General features: G+C 39.6%; 1 protein-coding gene and 1 long non-coding RNA gene across 2 annotated transcripts; one reads left to right on the top strand and one right to left on the bottom strand.

The window, feature by feature from the left end:
* Window positions 1-4,365: 4,365 nt before the first annotated feature.
* On the top strand, window positions 4,366-19,272 carry NDUFV2 (NADH:ubiquinone oxidoreductase core subunit V2; the record flags this gene model as incomplete). Its single annotated transcript, XM_082479797.1, has 8 exons — window positions 4,366-4,524; window positions 6,638-6,703; window positions 12,688-12,750; window positions 12,837-12,953; window positions 14,552-14,720; window positions 17,091-17,200; window positions 18,110-18,186; window positions 19,117-19,272. The coding sequence occupies 8 exons, from the start codon at window positions 4,366-4,368 to the stop codon at window positions 19,208-19,210; spliced, it is 855 nt and encodes a 284-aa protein (XP_082335923.1). The 3' UTR covers window positions 19,211-19,272.
* Window positions 9,523-24,523, bottom strand: LOC309669196. The gene is made up of 3 exons (XR_014268889.1): window positions 24,122-24,523; window positions 10,650-10,802; window positions 9,523-9,749 (listed from the first exon to the last, which is right to left on the bottom strand). It is a non-coding gene; the product is annotated as an uncharacterized lncRNA (long non-coding RNA).
* Window positions 24,524-24,580: the final 57 nt, after the last annotated feature.

Genomic DNA, 24,580 nt, shown 5'->3' with positions numbered 1-24,580 from the left:
TGCATTAGTACACAATACAGCTTGAGCCTATTCTCATTGTCATTCTCCATCCTTTACTGGTACTGCTGCCATTTCTTGCAAGCAAACTGTAGAACAGAGATGAAGATTTATCGTCTCTAGTACTCAAGCTGTAGAGGCAAAGCGATCATCAACAGAAGAACTGAAATGTATTTGTTGTATCCAATGGGCTGTGAAAGCTTGTGTCTCACAAACCAGTGGGTCTTGTCCTCAGATGAGGAAAACCAGTTCCATTCACTCTCCTTTGGTGGAGCTGCACCACATTCCAGCAGCACAGAAGATACAGCCAGTTACCTGTGGCAGTGTCATGCTCCTTCTTTAGAAGTATCTTTTCAGATGCTGTAACATCTACTATGCCTTCCAGGTTTCTCTGCTATAGTACAGACTATTGTCATCCCAGTCAGCCTCCTCCTACAGCAGTATTCCCTGGTGTTCACTTCCAGTTTGGTTCTCAATTGTTATTCAGCACTGTGGCTAAATAATTGTGGGTTGGTTTTTTTTTTTTCCATGTTCCATATGCCTTCTCATTTTCTTTCCAGCTTCTATCCTTCCGCAGTTATTTCCCTGAAGGAAAACATTCTGCAGAAATGATTCCATGTACAACCTCAACACTACCCATACAGTCAGCTTTTGTTGGAAGAGTTCCTTCTATGACGCTAATAAATATCCATTCTAATATTTACAGATATCAGGCGAATGTGTTAAAGGAGCTGGCAGTTCATTGCCTGCTTTGTCTCTACTTTGCTTACAGAAATGGGTCTTGGAACACACTTTACACTAATTCTGCTCTGCAGTACATATAAATTATTGATGAATCGAATCTCATCTATCACAAGGATAATGACATTTTTTCATCTGAAACACTCCGGGGTATATAAGCCAGGTTTTTGCACAATGTGAAGATTGCAACTGAGATTTTTTGTTTTCCAATGGCTTCAGGTCTCAATTATTTAATATGATCTCTTCTGTTTGCTCTCTGTGTTTTCACACTTCCTAAGTAGATCACTGTACTGGTTAAATACGAACATACTGATGTATAATGCTGAAGTTTCAGAAAGATCTTAATAGCCTTTTCTCTTTTTTTTTTTTTTTAATAGTTGCAGCAGACCTGATTGAAGGTGTTTTACTGTGATAAAAAGCCTATGATACCTTTTGATAGTATTTATGTTCTCTCCAGATTACCTGTTTTCAGAAGAATCTCTTCAAATGGCTTACCAACATTCACAGTCCCTACACGGCAAATTAATATTTATATTACTTAATGTTAGAGCATGTATCATAAAATAACTAAAATTCAATGTTTTCAAGTATGATTGGTTAATATTATTTGTACTGCTATGGCTGGAAGTATTACTTTTGAATATCAGAAAATATACAGCAAATGCTTGTACATGAATAATGGTTGAAGATTAATGAAAGTTCATTTGTTGAGTTTTATACTTCAAGATGGAGAGTAATGTAAATCATTAAATATCCCTAATATATGCATTTCCATTTAAAACAAAAGCCTGAAAGCAATTATTTGGCATAATGCATACTAATAAAGAAATCCAATGTCACAGTAAGTAATTATTTGATTGCAAGAATAATTCTCTAGCCTACATTTGCGGAAAACAATACTATTCTCCATCTCTCCCTTTGTAGCCCATGCAATTAGAGCTTGTGAGGCTGCTGAGGACGGGGTGCGGGGTTACAGAAAGAGGTGGTCTGGCAATTTCTCACTCATCCTTGCACACCCGCCCTACTGGAGACACAGAGACAAGTACACCACCTGCTGCATTTCCAGACCCTTGTCAAAAGAGCAAGCACAGGCAGTCTTGTTCTCTGTAACGCAGCTTCCCTCATGGATGGGTCACACTAGAAAGGGAGCTGTCTCAAATCACTGTGGTCCATAAAAGACCCTCTTAGGAATCACTGGCGGTTTGAGCAGGTGTGTGCACACACTTTACGGTGCTGCGCCAGGCCCTGTGTGGGCAGGACTTTGGCACTTCAGTTCAGCGTGTGCAGAAGGCCCAGAGCAATGGGCAAGTCTGCAGGTCACTGCAGATACTGGACACCCATTCAAGGCCACATTGTTTACAATTTATTTTTTTTAGTATTGTCATCTGATAAATAAACTGAGTTTAAATTACAAACGATTCTAAATGCTTTTTTTTTCCCCTTGTCTAGTCACACATTTGTGAAGTCCAACTGAAAAATGCATATTGAGTTAACTTATGTAATTAACGAATTACTGTGATTATATGTTTTTATAGTAGACAAATGAATGTTTATGAATGTACCTGCACAGGAACAGTTCCTAAGTCTAATCATACATGGCCTTTGCTATTCTTAAGACTGTACGCCTAGGGCAGATTCTCAACAGGATATAAAAAATTGGCTCACGCTTGAACATCACTGCACGATTATACTTGCTCTGTTTTAGGCAGTCTTTTAAGTGTTTAAAGAATTCATCTCAGCATAGCTTACAAATACAGAAAGGTTTATAAGTGGCTAAATAATTAGTGAAAACAATTCAATGAAAATATCAAATACTGGTAGCAGCATTTAAATTACAAATGCTGATAGTAGCTCTCAGCATTGAGGAAATGAAGAATAAGGAGCAGGAAGACAACAACTGACTACAGTAAACTCAAACGTAAAAGGCAGCAATCTAACTATGGAGCTAGTACCACATTCTACATGATCTCTGCAAATGAAATGTATTCTATTAAAAGGACATTAGTTACAGTAACAGTTGCCAAATATATACATGCACGTATATATGTGTGTATATCTGTGTGTATATAGGCAATTATCTGAAAGAGTAGTATCTTAAATTGTTCTAATATGTACATTGCTTAGTGTTTTGGGCCTTGTTTAGAGCTATCTGTTGAGATGTACTGGGACTCTTGTCCCACCATACACACAGGTTTCTTTACAGCAGCTCTCCAGGTGCAACTATATAGGCATAGCCACTGTGGTTCTGTCTAGCTGGCCTGTTGTCCCAACAAGTGCCCCGAAGGATCATTTTATCACTACAAATCCATAATGTAGTCATGAAAACTTTAAAAAAAAAAATCAGTTTGCTCTAGTGTAGCTTTTCCTGCCTTTTTGAACGTTTGTATGAAGGGCCGTCCAATATAAGTAAGCAGTTGAAAAATAAGTTAACATTTTGGATGAAGGAAAACACTCTAAGGAACCCTGAATTTTGTTTTATTATTTATTTACTAAAAGCGCTTAATGCTCATAGCCGTCAACTAGCAGATGACCACAATTTTTGCAAAAGTAAAATATACATGGATAGATTTTCACTGCACACTGCATGAATTTAATCAGGCTGCATCACTGAGAGCCTGGGTAGACGAGAGGGTGGGGAATGCAGGGGAGATTGCTCTCAGAGGGAAGGAGGATATGGTAAGGGATGGTGGAACATCAGCTACTGCTTTGCAAATCTGCAATGCTAAGTGCTCATTGGTATAAAATACTTCCTTCTTAGCTGTTACTTGAAAAATGTGAATTTATTGTACAGTGAAAAAAATACATTTGCATTCCTCATCACAAGACCTGAACGATAACAGGTATGGATGAGGATGGACCTGTAATCAAAGTTTCTAGGACCAGTGCTTCTAGAACCCATGTCTCTAGCACTGGTGTAAGGACCGGTGTTGTGTTAAGGGGAAAAGACTGTCACTTAGATATTCTTCAGTTCCAGTATGTGTAGTATATTGAACGAATGGGAATGTTTATCCAAGGCCAAAAAGACAAACAGATATTTAGTCTTGTTTTTTCTGACCAAGGGAGGTCAAAACATAGATACCAGCAGTTCAAACATGAAATACCTTGGTCAACAAACCTGTGAAAAAGGGAGGAAAACAGAGGACAAAAAAGAAAAATCACTACTTTCTGCAATTTTCCCCTTTTTATTACAGACACTTGCTTCCAAAAGAATTTTTTTTTTTCACGCTGGTGTATGTCACAAACGGTTAAAACTCACAGAAAATTCTTAGATCTTGTGGTTTGCTTCCGTTAACTGACACAAACCGTGCAGGTCTGACAGGCCAGGCCAGGCCAGGCCAGGCCAGGCCAGGCCAGGACTGGACAGGACAGGACTTCACCAGCTGCCGGAGGGACGGTCTGGATAACGCTTCCTTCCAGAGCAGGCAGCCACGACACCCGCTAGCCGAGCGAAGCGAGCGGCAACCCCACGCCTTTCGGACGAGCGGCCACCACACGGGAAGACGCAAACCGCCACCCGGCAACGGCCACCCGCCAACCGCCAACCGCCAAAGGTCGCCGCGCGCCGGCGCGCTCCCGCCGGGGCAGCTGGCTCGCGGGCGCGAGCGCGCAGCCGGGCGTCGCCGGCGCATGCGCGTTGCGCGTCTCCTTGCCGCTGCGCGGAGGGCGAGCCCAGGCCTCAAGGAGAGGAGAGGGAAGCGGGGAGGGGGGGGAAAAGATTTGGGGGTCGTCGTTTCTGTCGCCGCCATGTTCCTGTGCGCTCCTCTGCGGGCCGCGGCCGCATGCTCGGTAAGGGGGAGGCTGCGACGGCGACGACACGTCTGTCCCCCGGTGGCCCGGGCAGGGCGGCCGCTCGGCTGGAGGAGGCCGGGGGGAAGAGGAGGGAGGCCGCGGCGGGGTGGGACGTCGGCGCTGCCCTCGCAGTGAGCAAGCGGCGGGGGCCCGCGGCGGGGTAGGGCCTCGGGGAAGGAAGGGCCGGTGCAGTGGGTGGAAAGGCGTCGGTGCCGGGTGTCTCCCTCGGCCTCGGGGCCTGCCGGAGTTACCTGACCGGCGCTAGAGTAGCACTGCCTGTATCGAGTGAAAAAGGCTCCAGCAGTAACAGCTTGGTGCTTGTTATAGGTTATTGGGAGGCGTCCCAAGTGGAAAAATATATTTCCGGCTTGCCTTTTTATGTAAGACTAACCATGAGGAAGGAAGACCCTTAGTTTGTTTTTTAATCCTGAGTCAACTCTTCACACTAATTGAAATTGTTTAGGGCAGTGCAAAAACTGGCGTCTTGTCCTATTTCTTCTTAGAGCCTGAAATTCACAAGTTTTGGTTCTTGGAAACAGTATGCTATCTTTTGGTAGAGTAAAGGGTTTTCATCTGAAGTGCTGCTTTTGGTAGGAGACTGCCTCTTACAGTTAGAAACCTGAAGCTTACAATGTGGTGGTGGTCCCTTCAGAGCTAAAACTGCATATATGCTATATTTACTTAGCATTTAGTAGGATTTATACCAGAGCATCAAATCCCCATTCATATGCACCTGTCAGCATTGTCTGCAGAATTTCAGGTGCATTTGCGTGCTGTATTTACACTTTTTAGTTTTTTGTCTGAATTTTACATGTTGTGTGGTTTACAGAGGGCACTCAAATTGGCATGCCAGTGCAGTGCATTTGATGTGCTTCATGCCAGTTGATAAAGATGATAGACTGAGAGTCTCCTGGAAGAAGTGGCACTCAGGAAGGATCTGCAGTGCACAGAGTTATCAGTGTATCCCAGAGTTGATTTTGGCTTATGACACAGAATGGCAGATGAATTGCTCTCCTGGCTGGTACTTTCAGATGAGCTAGAAGTGGAGAGCAAAAAGGAAATGGGTGCATACTACATAATATGCATAACTGCACAGTAAATCCAGTGCTTCCTGGAAGGACTGATCATATGACAGGGAAAGACTGCAGCCATCGTGTAAAGTATACTGCAGGTGAAACTACATGATCTGCTGCTGAAAAGATGGAGCTGATTAGGTTGCTCTTACAGAAGAGCAGGGAGTGTAGTTCCCTGGTACTTAAGCTTGGATTTCAGATCTGACCTCATGCCTGTACTTTTGCTAGTTTGATGATGATCCAGTTGAAATCCCACAAATTTTATACAGTAACAGAAATTATGTAGTTAAAGGGGGAATTTTGTTTTTTTAATATGCTATACTTCTGTTACTTCAAGAATTCTCAAAATTGGTCTAGAGTCCAATGTAAAAATTAACATTAAAATGATATAAACTTAATTTTTTATAGAATGTTTGCTTATAACAAGATAATATAATCAGATGATTTTAGTAATACTGGCCAGAATCTAGCAGTTCTGATCTGTTTTGGCATGACGGATCCAGACAGACACTACAGAGAATAGCTGAACACAACTTGCATATGGCTCTTGTATCCTGTTGATATTTCATGTTCTTAACTTTGTTCTTTTATGCCTGATCTCACTGTTCAGTTAGATAAAAGCTGAAGAAGCATGTAAATGCTTACTAGAGAAGAACCTCAATAATGGTAGTTTCTGCAAGTGTTTTAAAGGACGTGATATTTAAAGGACGTGTTAACAAATTGCGAAATTCTTCATCAAATGTGTGATAATTAGTATTCAAGGCAGTTAGATTAAGCTGTGGCAGAGTATTACCTGTTTGCAGTTAAATCCTTTAATTTCTATGTTGTCTGAAATGGTCAAGGTGAGTTAAGAGATTTGATTTCCTAATAGCATAGGAGAGCCCTTAATATTATTTTCTTGACTTAATTTAAATTATTAGTGATGACAGTAGAATTAATGGCTTACAATTAGAATAGGAATCAAGCTGGTTCTGAAAGCAGTCTCTAGCACTATGGAAATTATTAAGTATTAATACTATCTACTTTATTTTTTTTAGATAAGACAAATCCGATACTTACATAGAACAGCAGTGCGCAATGCCAGTGGAGGAGCCTTATTTGTGGTAAGTAATTTTGTACCTTAGTGGAAGGGGGATGTGTAAGAAGAGTTTGGCATATGCTTTTTTAATCTGCCTAAAAGCTTCTGATGGGCAGAACTTGCTATAGAAGCCTGCTGGAATTCACAAAGAAGCATTTTTTCAGCAGAACTTTTTATTAGTGTTGCGACAGGAGTATCAAAAGGTTTTATTTTAGTTTTTGGCCTTATATTTCTTTTCCTATATAGTGAAAACTCCTGTTTATTAATAGCAATGGTGATATTAGCAGCATTTGTGTGTGATTACAGATAAGACTTTGTTTATACTTGTTTCATTTTAAAACAGTTTTTGTTTCCTATTTTAACTGAACTTAATTGAGTTTGTAATTGAAGCTCATAAAACTTTTTGCGGGCCCAATTTCTTGATTTATAAAATTTGCAGCAGAATTACCTTTAGGTCCAGGTCTAGCCCTGTTCATGAGCAGTTGAAAAGTGCAGTTCTTGTTTGTATTGTATGTCATGTAGCATGTTGCATAATGATTCATAATTGAAACCATTGGGCAGTATCATAATATGTATAAATAGTAATGGTGATTGAAGAAAAAAAAAAAAAAAAGCCCTCAAATTTAAATGTGTTAAGCAGACATGTTGCCTGTCTACCTCCAAAGAGAACCCAAAGCATCCTAGAGGTGTATCCTGTCCCATTCTGCTCTGTCCAGAGCTTTATCTAGTCTGCAGTTCAACAGCTGAACAACTTGGTGTTTTTCCAACATCTGGTGGAAATCAACACTTTACTAGAGAATTGACCATTTTGTTGAAAGCAGGTGCTCAGCATTTTTTAACAGATTTTTGTTGTTGTTGTTGCCTTTCTGCAGCTGTCTCTACAGCTTTTCTCATACGACTAAGTTAATGGGATTACAGTACATACTTCATATACTTTTCCAGAAACCTGAGCAGTCACTGATGATTTATGGAGTGAGAGCTGGTGTTAAAGGAATAGAGGAAACAGTGTAGGATGACAACTTAGGAAACTTCAAGTGTAGTTTGAGGTTGGTGAAGGCAGATAAAAGGTGTCTTTGGCACCCTAATGGATGTTGGTGCCCAGCATATGAAGCTAGACAGCTTTGTAAATTCTGCAGGCGTTTTTCAAGTTTTATGTAACTGTAAATTATTTGCTGGAGGGAGGAGCCTTAAAATAGAGAAAGGGAAGTAGGAAAGTAAAGTAGTGTGTTTTACTTAGCTACTTGTGATATCCAGCTGTTTTATTTAATAGCATCATTCACTCCTTTCATTTTTATGTTACAACAGATTTTTTGCTAGAAGAGCATAGGAAATTGTGTGGGGGTTTGTTTTATGTGTGTGGGGGTTGGTTGGTTTGTTTTTTTAATAGGTAGTATTTGTTGTTCTATGAAGTAAAAGGCTATGGGAGGAAGATAGTTGGATGTCATTGTGTGTGTGTCTAATTGTTTGCTCTAACTGCAACTAAAATCATTGACAGCAAATTTCAGAAGTTACTTAACATAGCAAATTTCAAGGGAAACTCCTGCTGAGTTGAGCTGAAGGCATTATTTTAATCAACACTAGGTGTTTGTATACAATCAGAAAAGGGGACTATTCCCCCCCAAATTCTGTAGGGGGGGGGGAAACTCCAACATTTAAAAAAAAAAAGTCTTAGTTTTCTGTAATATTACAAGCAGATGAAGTGTTGAAAGTTGTTTAAACCTGCTTGTGGAGGAATAGTAGGCTTACCTAGGAGTAACTCTAACCTATTGTGGTGGTCCTCCTTGTATGTCAGTTTACACACCAGCGTGTTTTGTTTTGTTTTTTTTTTTTAATTTTGCAAAGCATATTGGTGCTTCTTGCTGCACTTTCCATATATAAAATCCATGTGAGGAAGGGAGATGCAGTCAGTATGCTTATTTTGTAACAGCAAGGAACAGCCTGGCAGGGAACCTGGTTGTCTTAAAATCTAGTATTAATACACAGTGCTGATTTGCATGCCCTTTTACCCCTTTGCAAATATTTTTCATGCAAGTTTTTTTTCTTGCATGTTATCAGAAACATACAGAAATAACAAAAGTTCTACTGAAACTATTTTTTATTCTGAAATAGCCAAGAAGAGACTTTCTTAATCATTAAACTCAGTCTGGTGCCATCACAGGCAGCTAGATCACACTTCAAGAAAGAGTATACCAAGTTTAAAAGTAGGTTGGTTGTTTACCTGTAGTAATCCAAGAGAGCTGCTCCAAATCTACCATATTTCTGATGACTAGGGAAGACCTCATTTCAAAGATACTTTTATTTACAATAGTTACCTTTCTTTCTTTAAACATGTCTTCTCTATCTTTGACTTTTACCTGTCTGTAGCCTCCTTAGCAAGCTAAAACTTAACTCTTCTGCTTTGTGGTTTTAAACACATGGACTGGACTTTCCTTAACACATTAACTGCCCTGGTGTGGGCTTTGTCATAGGCCTGCACAGGAGTTTAGTACGGGTTAGATAATTGCTAGTTTTAGTTACTTGTGAAGATGGTCAGTGGGATACTTGGATCTGAGAGTACTTCCACCATTCTTAATTTTAGAGAGGTTTAGATCTTGAGTTCTGCTGGAATAGTCAATGCAGGGTACTTTCCCCTTGGAGGAAAAGTAATAAATTTCGTTGCTGATTTGATATGGACTCTTAACAGGTTGTTGCCCTAAACACCTTTTCCCCTACAGACCACACAGTTCTCTCATTTTTGTTTACAGTGTTTTGGACTGGTGTTTACCACAGGGCATAGGTCAAGTTTCAGGCCAACTTTTTTGAAGTATGCATAAAAGCTAAATTGTTCTAGTTATTCTATTGTAATTCTTCAGCATTCTTTAATAATTCTCAGTGTCAAGGAAGACAGGTGATTAGATCACTGAAAAAAGAATAACAAAATGGCCCAGGTTGGTGTAGCAAAATGAATGTCAGATGAACATTCAGCAGCCTTAGTACCTTCCATGGGAGAGTACCATCATCTGTGGGGACAGTGTGGCTTGGGTAGGCCTTCACAGTGCAGTTGTTCACACCTTTAAGTAGGTTAGTCAGTCCTGCAATACAAATGTGATACAGTCAAACTATGCATGGCATGAAAACGTATTGTGTAAGACTTCAGGAAATTGGGGGGCATGAGAAGGGAATCAGAAAAAATGTCTGGGTAGAGTCTGACCTTGCTTTTCAACAAATTGCTGTAGTTGGTACAGACGTAATTGTTTGTACTTAGTTTGTGTATGGAGAAAGCCTTAGTATATTGGTTTCTTGTTATGAGCATCTCTTATATGAGGAAAGGCTGAGAGAGCTGGGACTGTTAGAGAAGGCTGGAGGAACGGGGATCTTATCAATGTCTATAAATACGTGAAGGGAGGGTGCAGAGGACAGAGCCAGGCTCTTTTCAGTGGTGCCCAGAGACAGGACCAGAGGGAATGGCCTCAGAGAACATCAGGAAACTCTTTTTCACTGTGAGGGGGACCAAGCACTGGCACAGGCTGCCCAGAGACATTGTGGAGCCTGCCACCTTGGAGATATTTAAAAGAAGCCATCTGGACATGGTCCTGGGCAACCACCTCTGGGTGGCTCTGCTTGAGCAATGGGGTGACCTCCAGGGGTCCCTTCCAACCTCAACCACTCTGTGATTTAACATAGTATTCCTTCCAACTCTGTGTCCGTAATTCTGATCTTGTTCTGCAGAATCTGTATCCTAAAAAAAGGCAGAAATACACCCATATAATTTAGGAGCAAATCAGCTCATTTAAGTTTCAGATAACTGGTGCATTGTCAGACAAATGGAATACTAAGGAATGTGTGATTGACCAATTCCTAACAACTCAGTAGGCCTAGAACTCTGTAAGCTCTCAATGAAAACTATCAAACTCTCCACAGCACAGATTAGATGAAGCCCATTTAGGAAAATGGAAAACAAAAAAGATGACATGATCTTATGTGGTGTTCACCTGTGCTGTAGCCTTTACAATGTATCTTGGAGTCTTGCTGCACAGAATTGACTGTGGAAAATTGCAGCTTCAGATAGAGAGTCTTTATTATTCTTCTTCACATGTAGGGTATTTAAGGATATCCATCTTGGGATGATACACTGAAAAGAACAGCTGTTCTAGACAAAGAGGGAGATTTTAATTAAATCAAATATACTTATTTGCAAAGGAAATGGAGATCAAGTACAATTGTAACTGTATCAGCTGTGGAAGGCAAAATAGCACACAGGCATGCAGATTTGAGAAGGAAAAGTTTAGTTCTGGAAATATGTATCATGAATCTTGAATTTGATCTGTGCAGCTAAGACAGAACAGGTCTGTAAGGGAAAAAATTAAAAGTTGCACAGTATTTCCTATTAGTTTTTCCTCCATCAGCCTCTTTTTAAGAACTTTCATTAAAATTGGCAGAAAACCCTCACCAGCACTACATATGAGGAGTCAAATCCTTTATCTGTAAGGGTCAGTCTAAAATAGTGGCAATTGTGTGTCTAAAAGCTGTTTTATGTTATCTTGTAGACCATACAATAAGCAATAAATTCATATTTAATAACCAATTCCCTTTGAACACACAAATATTTTATCTTTCTGTAATTTCTGTTATTAGGAGAAAGTCATCCTTGGTGGAGAAGTACATATTGACTGTACATTTATATTTGACTTGGAAATGTGGTAGGGGTACGTGCTCTCAAATTGATGATGCCAGTAGTGTTGTGTGCTCCAGGATATGTACAGGATAAGCAAAAAGAATCTCTAGATCCTTGCAAGACCAGCAGATGTAACTGAAATTAAGTATTTGGCCTTTCGATATTTCCATGTTAGAATTTCTAAATCCAGAAATAGCTATGGACCACACATATTTTAAGTTTTAACACTGATGACAATCTTTCAGTGTGTAGGTATCTTGCAGTGTTAAGATTAAGTTCTTCACACTGCAAAATCACTCTAGGTTACTTGAGAAAATTATTACTAAGTGAAAGTCAACAGAGTGGGTTTCTTTTTCCTAAATATGCTTATAAAGCTTTTATTATTAGCTGGTTGTGGATTGCTTTTAACATCACGTCTCAAGTATTGCTTGAATTCTTTCCCAAACTTTCCATTAACATTTTCTCAATTTGAAAACTGTATAAAGTTTAATTCCAAACTTAGCTATGAGTATTTCAAGGATACCATAATGAGCTGCTTAGAGATACTTGAAAATTTTGTGCAGGAAGTTTTGCCTCTGGGTAAGTATTTTTGTCAGAATCAAGATTTTATTAAAGAAAGTGACATTTTCCTGCAAGAGTTCAAAATTTCTATTTTCTGAAAACAAGAACTAATTTCAATTTGATGTTTCCCTAGAAGATGACCTTAAAAATAATATAATTGAATTAATATTTCCAAAATAAGATATTCTAAATTCTGCTTCTTCCACCCCGATTCAGAATTTTATCTAAAATGAAAATGTTGAAATCCATTGCAAATCAAAAGAATATGTTAAAATGGGTTAGTAACATGTGTTTGACTGTGCAAACATTTTAGTTATATAACAAGCTTCTTGATCCATTTTGAAGTTTTTATAGTTAATGTCTCATGGGAAAAGAAAAAACAATGGGCTGTTGTTTTAGTCCCTTGCTGTTTATTAAGGTATTAACCAGAGGACTCTTAATCTGCCTGTGATGAGTTTGAACATAATTGCCAAACTGTGTTAACAGTGTTTAAAAATATGTATTTTGATAACAACACCATATTCCTCAAGAAATAATTTTCTGAATAGGAAATAACAGGAATAAGTTGTCATTTTAAAGAGTGATGAAATAATTGCCAACAGTTTTTATTACTTTCCCAGAGATATTTTATCATTTATGCTTGAGTACTATGAAATTTTTAGCTGGAATATATCGGTTTTATTCAAGCAATTCAACTGTAACTGTCTAATAAGAAGATATTTTACAACAGTAAATTTAGCCTGAATAATTTCCTGACAACCCTATTTTTACATTTTCTTTTTCTTTTCCTGAAGCACAGAGATAGTCCTGAAAATAATCCAGATACTCCATTTGAGTTCACACCTGAAAACCAAAAGGTATGCAGCCAAAAAAAAAGTTATATACACAGACTTTGTCTTTAGATTGGTACTTATTTTTTTCTCCCCTCTTTTCCTTTAAAAAGCGAATAGAAGCAATCATAAACAACTACCCAGGGGGACACAAGTCTGCAGCTGTCATGGCAGTACTAGATTTGGCCCAAAGACAGCATGGATGGTTGCCCATATCGGCTATGAACAAGGTATTTAATACTTAATTATCTTTCAAGCATAATTTTACTGTTCTCTTTAAATACCTTATTAGAATATTAGCATTTATATATCAAAGCGTACATGTGGCACAGAATTGTGAGAATTCCTAATGAGACTGTATTTCAAAAAATAAAAGGGAAAACTAACCCAGGGAACTCTGGGCTCTGTTGTTTACATAAAGGTTAGTCCATTGCTAGAAACTACAGACAGAACAAAACAGAAATTACATGAGCCTTATTTAGGTAGGCTCTTTTCCCAGAATCATCCTGGAAGTAGAAACAGAAACTTGAAACATTTTGTTTGCTGCTGAATTTGGGGAAAGCAAAATATAATGATGGTGGGTTTTTTTCCTCCTCTCAGATTAGTGGCACTACACACATTGCCAGGATTGTACTTAATCTCCCAGCCTGTAGACTTCCACAAAGCAGCGTTAGTGTACTGTGTATCAAGAGTGTTTTATAACTCCTCACAGCAAGTGAAGACTTATCAAATGATTTATTAAAATTGTTTCAAAATAAGCAAGCAAGTACACCGCTCCAAAGTGATAGGTTGCCTGACAGTAATCAAATACCAAGAGATAAATAATTCTGGTTTATATTCATGTGAATAAATCTATCATATTTTGTGTTACAATCTGGCATATCATCAAGATATGCTAAGTGAGGATTTTGAGTGTTACAGAAATCACTGAAGGAGTTAAGTGCACATTTAGAGAAGGGCACATTTTGTCTGCTACTGTTTTTACAATGTAGCATAAAGCCTCAAATCTCCATTAATACTGAATGGGAAAAGTATTTTTGTTTATTTACTCAACATTTTGGATTGATATTATGTTTAAAAAGATCTTAAGATTTTTAAGTGATCAAATATTTTCCGTGGTTTGTTATTTGCCTGCTATAGAGACTGGAACATAAAACAGTTATGCTTTTGACAACAGTGAGTTCTCAACTTGAGCAGTTTGCCAGGGTTCCAGGTTAATGAGGTCAGGGTCACTTATACCAGAACTGGCTCCATGGAGATCGTGCTTCACTCCCTATTTATGAGCTGTGACGCCAATCTGCAGATGTAGCAGTGGTGTTTCTAAGGCCAGCCCTGGTGTGTCAAAGAACCTGAGACAGACCTGCTGTATCTAAATTAGGTGAGCGTAGTACCAGCCTGTATGTATTCCCTTAGCAAAAGGCTTAGGTGGGATGGTGTGGGCAGATGTGTACAAGTTCATTTGCTCATACAGCAAAAGAGCAGAACTGCAGCATGAGCTGGAGCTGACAATGAAAGCTGGAACACGGCTGATGCCTCGCATCTAGCTTGTGTATGATGCTAGATGTTGGAGGGAATTGACTTGAGCTCCTTGCTGTGCTAATCCATGGCTTAGTCGAGTTTGTGCTCGAGCAGAGTGACTCCAGTCAGAGTAACTCAGGTGTCTTTTCTTGGCACTTGAATACAGCTGTGCTTTGATACCCATCCCCTTGCTCTTACTTATCTGTTACTGCAGACAGAGGACAGGTGACTTTATTGAAACAGTTTGTTAAATGCCTTTACTGATGTGCTGTGAGAATTCAATGCAGTGTCTGTGTTCCCCTTGTTACAGGTTGCTGAAATTTTAGAAATGCCTCCCATGAGAGTGTATGAAGTAGCAACCTTCTATACAATGTATAATCGCAAACCTGTTGGGAAATACCACATTCAGGTCTGCACTACCACACCTTGCATGCTGCGAGACTCTGATAGTATTTTAGAAGCCATTAAGAAGAAACTTGGTATGACACAAATTTGTAATACCCTTTTTGTAATTTTTTTTTACTTTCGTTTAATGATACCAAAGTAAAAATTTTTATATGGTGGAAATAGAGTGATAGTATTGAAAATATAGAGTGAAATCATTGGAGAATATGCACTAAATACTTCAAATTTCAGATCTGGCATTTATTCTTTATTTTTAAACAGTAGAGCAGAAAAGGCCATTGTTTGGAGTGTGATTTAGTGGTCTTAAAGTGGTTTTAAAGGCAATTTACCAGGAAATGCATTACTGTAATGTGACACTTGGGACTGAGAAAGTAAGCTCTGTCCCATATGTAGAAGAGGACTCTGAATGCTATGGCACTTTTTTATATGCCAAATAAGATTTTTTTTTTTTTTTTTAAGGTATATGCTATATGAAAGCTGTTTGTAAGTTTTTTGTTTTTTTTTTTTTTACTGAAGTAAGATGATAGAATCATAGAATTGTTTGGGTCGGAAGGCACACTAAAGATCATGTAGTTCCAACACCCATGCCTTGGGCAGCGATACCTTTCACTAGACCAGGTTGCTCAAAGCCCCATCCAGCCTGGCCTTGAACACCTCCACAGATGGGGCATCCACAGCTTCTCTGGGTGACCTGTCCCAGTGTCTCATCACCTTCACAGTATAGAATTTCTTAATATCTAATCTAAACCTGCCCTCTTTCAGTTTAAAGCTGTTACCCCTCGTTCTATCGCTGCACTCCCTGATAAAGAGTCCCTCCCCATCTTTCCTGTATGCCCTCTTTAAGTACTGGAAGGCTGCTGTAACATCTCCCCAGAGCCTTCTCTTCTCCAGGCTGAACAACCCCAACTCTCTCAGCCTGTCCTCATAGGGGAGGCACTCCAGCCCCCTGATCATCTTCGTGGCCTGCCTCTGGACCTGCTCCAACGGGTCCGTGTCCTTTGTATGCTGGGGGCTCCAGAACTGGACACAGGGTGTCCAGGTGGGGTCCCATGAGAACGAAATACAGGGACAGAATTGCCTCCTTCCACCTGCTGGACGTGTGTCTTTTGATGCAGCCCAAGATGCAATTGGCTTTCTGGACTGCGAGTGCACATTGCTGGCTCATACTCAAGTTTTTCATCCACTGATACCCCCAAGTCCTTCTCTGCAGGGTTGCTCTTGATCTACTCATTGCCCAGCCTGTATCCATGTTGGGGATTGCCCCGACCCAGGATCTTGCACTTGGCCTTGTGGAACTTCATGAGGTTTGCACGGGCCCACCTCCCTAGCCTGTCAAGGTCCTTCTGGATAGCAAACATGATGTTAACAAAACTTTTGAATTCTCTATGGAGAAAGTCAATTGAGAGTGCTGCATCATATGAGATGTAAGGAGAACCCATAGGTTTTGCATGTGGGTTGGGTTTTTTTTTTTTCCTCCCTGTTGGGTGGTTATGAAGGGAAGAGGGGATAAGATCGGCAAGTAACAACTCTTCCCCTTCTATGAAGCAGCAAGCTGTGCTAACATTTCCTAAGAACCACTGTTGTAAGAACTGCAGCTGCTTATTATCTTGCGTTTCATATATTCTGTTGTCTGGAATAGGCCTATTTAGATGAAATTTGTCTTGGTTTGTTACTGCAAAGACAGCATAATTTTAACTGAAACCCTTAGCTTGAGAAATCAAAGCATTAGGGATAACTGTGTAGCTTTTACTAAAACACAGGCCTTAGACTTTTATTTGTTTTCTCCCTTCTAATAATTACGGAGGAAAACTGCTTTTCAGCATTATTCCTTCCATGGAGAATTTTGTCAAGATCAGACTCTGAGATGTGATTTTGGCTAACCTGCCCGCTGGGCAAGGTCTGTATCTGTATTGCTAGAACAATAATGCATCATGGAAGCTAAGTATGTATACAGAGTTGTTCAAGAAATAAGCCTTCATGTAAAAATCTGGAAAGTGTTTATGAATTTGTTGCTAACAATGTTAATGCTTGGATCTTGGTTAATTTGGGAATTTGGTCTCAACACTGTATATTAATGCATTTTGAATTGGCACATGAAAGCTACATTTTCCCTATTTTTCCACTCTATTGTATTGATTACTAAAAATGTTCCTGAGTAGAGCTGTTCTGTTTCTTAGAACTGTCATTTCATGGTTATTTTTTGATAAGTCATGCCTGTGAACCTGTAAATGAGGTCTCAAAAATGTATCTGAAGACTCACTTCACAGTCTGTTAGGATCTTTTGTTTAATGGAAACATTTTTGACTCATTTAAGAGGATTTAACTATGCAAATGTTTTTAAGGCCAAAATACAAATAATTAGAAGCCTATGGAGTACTTAAACTCATGCTTCATTAATCTGGTTCAGTAACCATTGCTGAACCAAATATTCTTTATTGGTCTAGGTATAAAAGTTGGGGAAACAACACCTGATAAACTCTTCACCCTGATAGAAGTGGAATGTTTAGGAGCTTGTGTAAATGCACCGATGGTACAAATAAATGACAATTACTATGTAAGTATTACATTCTCTTTTAAAAGATTCAACTTCTTTGCTGGGTTGCCTATGTTTTCACTTGTTTCAGATTCTGAAGTTTTGGTTATTTGCTTCAAATTCCTATTGGCAGTGACAACTTATAACCTAGAGCATCTTCTAGTTTCTTGACATCTTCCTAGAACGCTTCATCTGCATCACATTGTATTGTGTGTTTTTCCTTTCAGTTACTGTCTTGATTTATACAAGTCGGGTGATGGATTTTTGTGATAATGGTCTGCCCATAAATCTGAAATTTTTAAATAGGTATTTGATAAGCTTGTAAAAGCACTTTTAAAGCAGTCTGTTGGAAAGTATGGACTGGTTTAACACTATTTTTGAACTTTTAGACTTCTGAATTATGGCTTACTTGGATGCCATCAGGCAAAAGGAATTTATATATTGACTGAATCCAGCTTTTTAAAAACAAAAAATATTAAAATCTTTTATTTTGTTATCACAGTCTGATTAATTTTTTAAGAATTGTTCTCTTGAGCTGTACCCACAATTTTTTTTTTGGTCACAGCTGACACCATTTTGCAGTATGTGCAATGGCATGGGTATCGTGGATAAGCAGAGACCCAGCTCACTAATATACCAAGGAAGCTGAAAACACAAACCCATGTTATAGATATGACCCACATCAACATTTAGTTTTAACATAATTTCTGTAACTATATGTGAAATAAAAAACGTAACATTAAAATGACAGAAGGCTTTTTAATTTTCTTAACTCTTTGAACCAGTATCTGTGTTAATGGACAGGATCAAAATTACCTATGCTAGAAACACACCTAAGAGAGCCACTGTCTGATGAATTTTGAATGCTGCAATTAGTATAATTGCTGACTCTTTCTGTTTTGTCAATGATCTATTTTTTTTTTTTTACAGGAAGATTTGACACCTAAAGATATTGAAGACATAATTGATGAGCTAAAGGCTGGCAAAGTTCCCAAACCTGGCCCAAGGTATGCTATATTTGCATAATAATGGCCAACTACTTGAAGGCTAATCCTTTACAGAAACTAAATTCCTGTTCCAGTGATCCGAGTTCATAACCTACAGCTAAAAAGCATTAATTAATTTGCTGAACAGAATGGCATGCATTCGGTGGCTTTTTACATATTCAAAACCAAAAAGAATTGGAAAGAACTGAGAATTTTTTATGTTCTTGCTGACTGGCTAGGGGAGCATAAAATGTGAAAATGCCTATTGTGATTTGGCTTAGGACCTAATAGGGGAATGGTTATCACCTGTAGGATTTTTTGGTCTAGATCACATAAATCAACAAATACCTGTTGGTTGTTTTGTGGTTTGTTTTGGTTTTAATTTCTGATAAAACCCAGAAAGATTGCAAGTTTCTGAAAGGGTTATTATTTATGAGCTTTTCTTATCTGTTCTTTCCCACTGTTCTTTCTTGGCCTAACTACATATATGATTGTGTGAACAGAAGAATTAATTTGACTTGGGTGTGCTACCTATTCCTATTGTTTCTATAATGATTCCTTTGAATACAAGAACAACAATAGTAAAGCAGTTTCCAAACACAGGGAAGCATCTTTAATAAAAATATGACTGGTACAATTGGATGCTGCCTTTGGTACTATGGAGATCAACACCAATTTGTCTGGCCAACCTATAAATAAATAAAACCAAAACTAGTGGTCCTCTCTTGCATTTCAGTTCTGAAACTATTTGTCACTACCTGAATTTGGAATCCTTTTTATTTAAAAGTAGCATCACACACTTTTGAAGGATGAATAGGAAGAACAAAAGAAAAAAACAAAACAGTGCCTTCAGCCTTAAGTCAGATTTGTAACTGTCTTCTATCCAGTGATTAAACCATATCTGAGGTTATAGCAATACCAGCAATGAATAAAACTGCTTTAATTTTTCAGGAGTGGACGTTTTTCTTGTGAGCCAGCTGGTGGCCTTACTTCTCTGACTGAACCACCCAAAGGACCAGGTTTCGGAGTTCGAGCTGACCTCTAAGGACTTTTGTAATACAAGATGAACTGTCTGAAAATAATAAAGTAACTTTAATATCAGTAAAATTATGTATGTTCTAGTACTTTTTAAAAAAAATGAAGAAAGCAACAGCAATTACAATGGTTTTAACTACTGCAAAGCATAATCATAATTCTAGATTATAAGAAAAGAAGTTCTGTAGACGGTGAAGTGACTCACTGAGAGATCAAAATTGCATCTTTTGATCTGTCATTGAAAATTCTTTCAAGTTTTTCTAAGGTTCTTTGAAGAATCAACAAAACTGACTAAATTACAAGTCCGGCAAATGTGAAAATTATCTTTTTATCATATTACACCCCCCCTAAATACCAGTAGTACTCTACTAAAAGAATGAACAGCAACAAGAAACCATTTCTTGTACAAATTTATTCAATACAGCCAAGGTATGCAGCTGGAGGAAGACAGAATATACGAGAACAGTTTTAATACATGGCTAAGTGTCAGAGCCTTGTTTGACCTTACTGCTGTGCATCAGCTACTCTTAAGAACTAATTACTCATTTAAAAACTGACTGCATATTGACACTTGATACAGCTGCTTGTAAAATCTAGCAAACGTATGTACACATATAAACATTTCAATGTAAATTAGGAAATGTGAATGTCAGTCACCTGACACCATATTGTGTCTGCCTCTTCTAACATCTGCTGTGTAACTTACATTCTTATTACAATTAATGTGATAGATGCAGCTTAACTGTATTATGTATATTTTATTCTATATTTAGTTTTGATATTCTGATTAACAGTACTTCCCTCTTCTGAGTCAAATTTTGTATGCACAGATTTCCCTGAGTCATTATTATCTCACATAGTCTCTTTGTGCCCCACCTTTATTTCAACAGGCTCTCTGAAGTTCCTTGATGTACTATTGTTAAACAAATAGTGTTACTGTTGGTAGTTCTGAGAGCAAAATACGTATGTGTATCACTTGTATGAAAAACCTGGCTATCCTTTCTACATTACTAAATTTTACAAAATTAAATCGTTGAATTGCATACAAATGGAAAAGTAAATTTGATAAATACAAGTCATTAGTGAAGCAGTCACCCAATAATATACAAGTGGTATAGAACACTGTGCATATAAGAAAATAGTACACGGATTGAAATATTATCTGTAATTTAAACTTGCTGAAAGCTCTTCTGAAAGGTCACTCCAGTGTTTGTAGTAGCCACATGCCTTGTAGCAGGCCGGGCATCTGTCACGATGTGACACTTCTCTAGAGACATAAAGTGAGATAGACAGCATGTTACGTTTTGATGCAAAGACAGGCTCAGTCTGTAACTAAGCTGTTTGCTCAATTAACAACAAAGCTGTATTGTAGTTCGTACAGGATTACCTTATTCTAACCTAGTATGAAAGCAGACAACTGTTTTTAAAGTATGCATTGAATGTAAATGAGGATTTTGCATGCATTATGGCACTATCATGAGCTACAATTTTAACGGTGAAACTGATGGGATTGCGTAATTGTGTTGAGGGGAAACGTAGTTTTAGACCTACTGCGTTTGAAACTTCCAAGTATGCAAAAACAAAGCCCTACAATGCCAGACTCCTCCCACTGGTAAAGCTGGACAGGAGAGTCTGTTGCCTTGTCCCACTTTTTTCCCCTGTTCATTCCATCTGTACATGGAAATCTTGACATCTGTCTCATAAGCAGAACATGGACCTCAACAGTTTCCCACGTGTTAGAGATCATGTTAGTGATGTTCCACAGACAAGTATGTCAGTCATTTTGATGTAACGCCTAGCAGTCTGCCAAACACTTGACTAGAAAAGGATAACTCACATTATCCTTATTGTGTGGTACAAATCTGATACACTGTTTAAAATTAAACTCAATATTGTAGGGCAGCTATAGGACTGTGAAATATTTGAAGAGAAATATGCAAATAACCATGACTCTTCTTTCTCATCTTACCCACTTAATTTATTTATTATGTGAGGCTTTATGGTCCTGGTTTCAACGTCAAAAAAGTTTGGCAATCGTTGTATTAAGATAATTGATTAAAGAAAAAATTCACATCTTGTGTTATTTCAGGTTTTGTTGAAATTTGAACATTTTGGAATTCAAACATCTCAACTAGAAATACAGATTCTGCAATATTTGTTACATGTAGTTGTTTACTATATACAAAATTATTTTCCCAATGGTAATACATGCAGGACTGTGATAAGGATTAACAAGGTGATCATTATGGAAGAGTTATAGAATAGTATAAGAATTAACATATCCAAGTTCTCTTTTCTGTTCTTGAATAGCGGAAGGGGTATTATCTATACCCCATGCTTGCTTTTACTAGTAGTATCGACTATTTTAGGTATCAAATGTTAAAAGGACATGATTTCCATTATTCTCAATCCTCAATAGCAGAGGGTTACTGATAGTAATTCTGGGCAGCTGACACTAACTTGTCAAATAATGAAACACTTAATTCTGCAGTTTTGATCTACCAGTGCGTATCTTGGACTGTGCAAGTACTGGGTGAGGAGTTACATGAAAATGAGTTAACTACAGCAACAGCAAATACGTTCCTTGAAGTGGTAATGCAGCAGTAAGGGAACCGATTCTGTATTTTCTGTGGTCTTGTTTGCCCCTCTCCTTGAATGAGGGAAAAATGAAAGTATTCACATGCTGTATTAATTCTCCAAATGTAAAAGTGGAAGAGAGGAAAAAAAAAAAAAGGTAGAAGAAAGCCCTTTAACTTGGGAGGAAAAAAAGACTACTTAGAGAAGATTTCAAGAAAAATAGGTACAGCCTTGGGAAAGGAAATGAGATTTAGAACCTGGAAGCAGAAGACACACAAAGAATCCATTGGACTGAGAGTGGATGGTGGTTCTTTCCTTTGGTAAAGGTGGAAGAAAAGTTCAGAGTAATAGGAAACTCCACTAGATACCCAATGATGCATTCGATGTTGGATAATGGAAAGCATTTATGTGACCTCCACACACAGCTAGAAATATGTTATCTGGAACTGTGTTCTGTCATGAAATAGGAAGAAGCAATAAAATTCAGTTCCACCTGTGCAGTACGTTAGCTGGGCTCACTGGCTGACCAGCCAGTTACGTACCAAAGCTTGTGTGTGTGCTTTCACCAGTGTGACATTTTGCAAGTTCTTAGGCTAAAGTTATTTTAGATTGTACTGTACTGCAGTCTGAGATTTTCAGTCATTCAATTACTAGACTGATTTCAGCAGTGACGCAGTTCAACCAGATACTGTGCATGTTTTTCTTGATTAAGACCAGTAGTTCACACAGCTGGTAACATGATGTTTCACTAGGGAGGGCAGATCAAGGGAAGTACTACACACACCAACAGAGCGCAGCTACAAAGGCATTTTGGAGCTGTGCTATGTAAAAGGGAGGGGCTTCTGGAGACAAGGAGAAGAAACTGATATAGGGGTAGCAATTAACTGACTAATGCTTTTTGTTAGTCCAAACAGTAGTTCTTATAAAAGGCTTAAGGAACCATATTTTTTAGTTACTGATAGATATTATTATCAAATCTTAACATCTACTGCAGAAGATGTTGTTCATGAGACTCCTTCCCCGTTATCTCAGTTGCTGGCTGTGAATACCTACCAACACTACACTGACATCCTGGAACTGCACGCTACTGATGCTGATGCACAAGGGTCAGAATGCAGTATTACGCCACAGCCCTACAGCTGTAGTCTGGCATGTTTTAGGTCGTCAATCATCAGCATCATCCCTATACCGTACTGTGAGAACAAATATTCGGCATTGGGAAACAGTTCTTACTCCACTTACGCTGGCAGTGGGTAGCCTGCCTGCTTTTTAATCTGCTTGCCACCTCAAGTGATGACCTCTTTAATCAACCAGACCTGAAAGTGAATGCAACTCCCACTGTTACATGGTCATGGGTGCCACCACACCTGCTGCTTTTGGTCAGCTGACAGTACTTGATGTACACTAACACAATCAAATGAAAATGATGACAGTTGCTTTACAACGCTAATGATCTGTACCAGCATTTGTACAGTAAGATTTTGAAAGCAAATGAGGGAGGTTTGCCTGAATAATAAGATGTTGTGCAGCATGGCCATAGTTGAGATTCGTGATGCCGTTCTCCACCTATGCTGGAACATGACAGGTGGAGATCAGAATATAGGGGAAGTCCACACAATAGGTGTCCTTAATCAAAGCGATCTTTTAATTCTGAACATTCCTGACTTGCACAGTAAATATTAAGGAATTCTTGCTCTCTACACGGTAACATCAAATGGACGGGCTTACTTTGGCTGCCTTCTCAAAATACTACACCTGACAGCCCACCTTATCTTCAGCACCTTCCACCAGCAATCTGTATTATTCAAGAACCCACAAGCACAAACCCACACAGATTCTTAACGTCTTACCACATACTATTTTTAATAAGTAAACAGAAAACCTTTCACAAGTGCAGACGAACGATCGGGTTTTAACGCTGCAACTAGGCCTAACATCAGTCTACTTCTGTAACCCCTTTTGAGGCATTTACATAACGTCCGGCTTATTGGCGTTAAAAGTTTGTAAGCTTTAGAGTTTGGTTGGTTTTTTTTCTCTAAAAACTGGAAGCGGGCCCAAGCTTCAGAGAGCAGGCTGTGCCCGCCCGCGGGGCTGGGGGCCGCACACCCCCTCACAGAAGGTCCTGCAGCTCTTCGCCCGCACCCGCCGCCATGCGAAGCGCCGGGAGGCAGCGGCGGGCGGGACTCTGCCTCCGGACGAAGCGAGGCGCGGGAGGAGGCACCGAGCAGGCCATCAGGCACAGCGGGCGGCTCCTCCTCCCACAGCCTCTCAACACGGGTGCCCCGATGGCGATCATTCGCCCCCTTCCCCCCCCCGGGGCTCTCAAGCACCGCGCCACACGCACCTGCGTCCAGGGGCTTCTCCAAAAACCTGCGGGCCCTTGAACCGCAGCCTGCCGGCACGCAGCGCTCCTCTCAGCCCCTCTGCCAGCGCGGACACGGGGAAGGATACCAACCCCTCCTCGGTACTCGCCGCACCCGCCTCATTTGGAGGCGCCGCCGCCACCGGGCTACGCCCGCGCACGCGCACTGCGCCGGTTGCTAAAACTCACTGCGCCATCGCCGCCGGAAAACCCCTCCCCAGGGAGAGAGCGGCCGCTAACCGGCGCGGCGGTGGCTGTAGGTCGGCTGTGGCGTCCCGCGGGGATTCGAAGGCTCTCGTCCCCTCGCCCCGTCCCGACCAGGGGCGCCGCAGCCAAGGCCGCCGCCATTTCCAGAAAATTCCAGCGGCCGCCGCCAAAGGGGAGCGCGGCCGCCCCAGCGCGTGCGCACTGCTCGCGCCCTCTCGTCACCGCCCTCTTCCC

Source organism: Vanellus vanellus (assembly GCF_965231255.1).
Source record: "Vanellus vanellus genome assembly, chromosome: 2".
In the NCBI taxonomy this organism is placed as follows: Eukaryota; Metazoa; Chordata; class Aves; order Charadriiformes; family Charadriidae; genus Vanellus; species Vanellus vanellus.
Note: the sequence above shows the minus strand (reverse complement) of the source record. Positions and strands in the feature narration are given on the sequence as shown.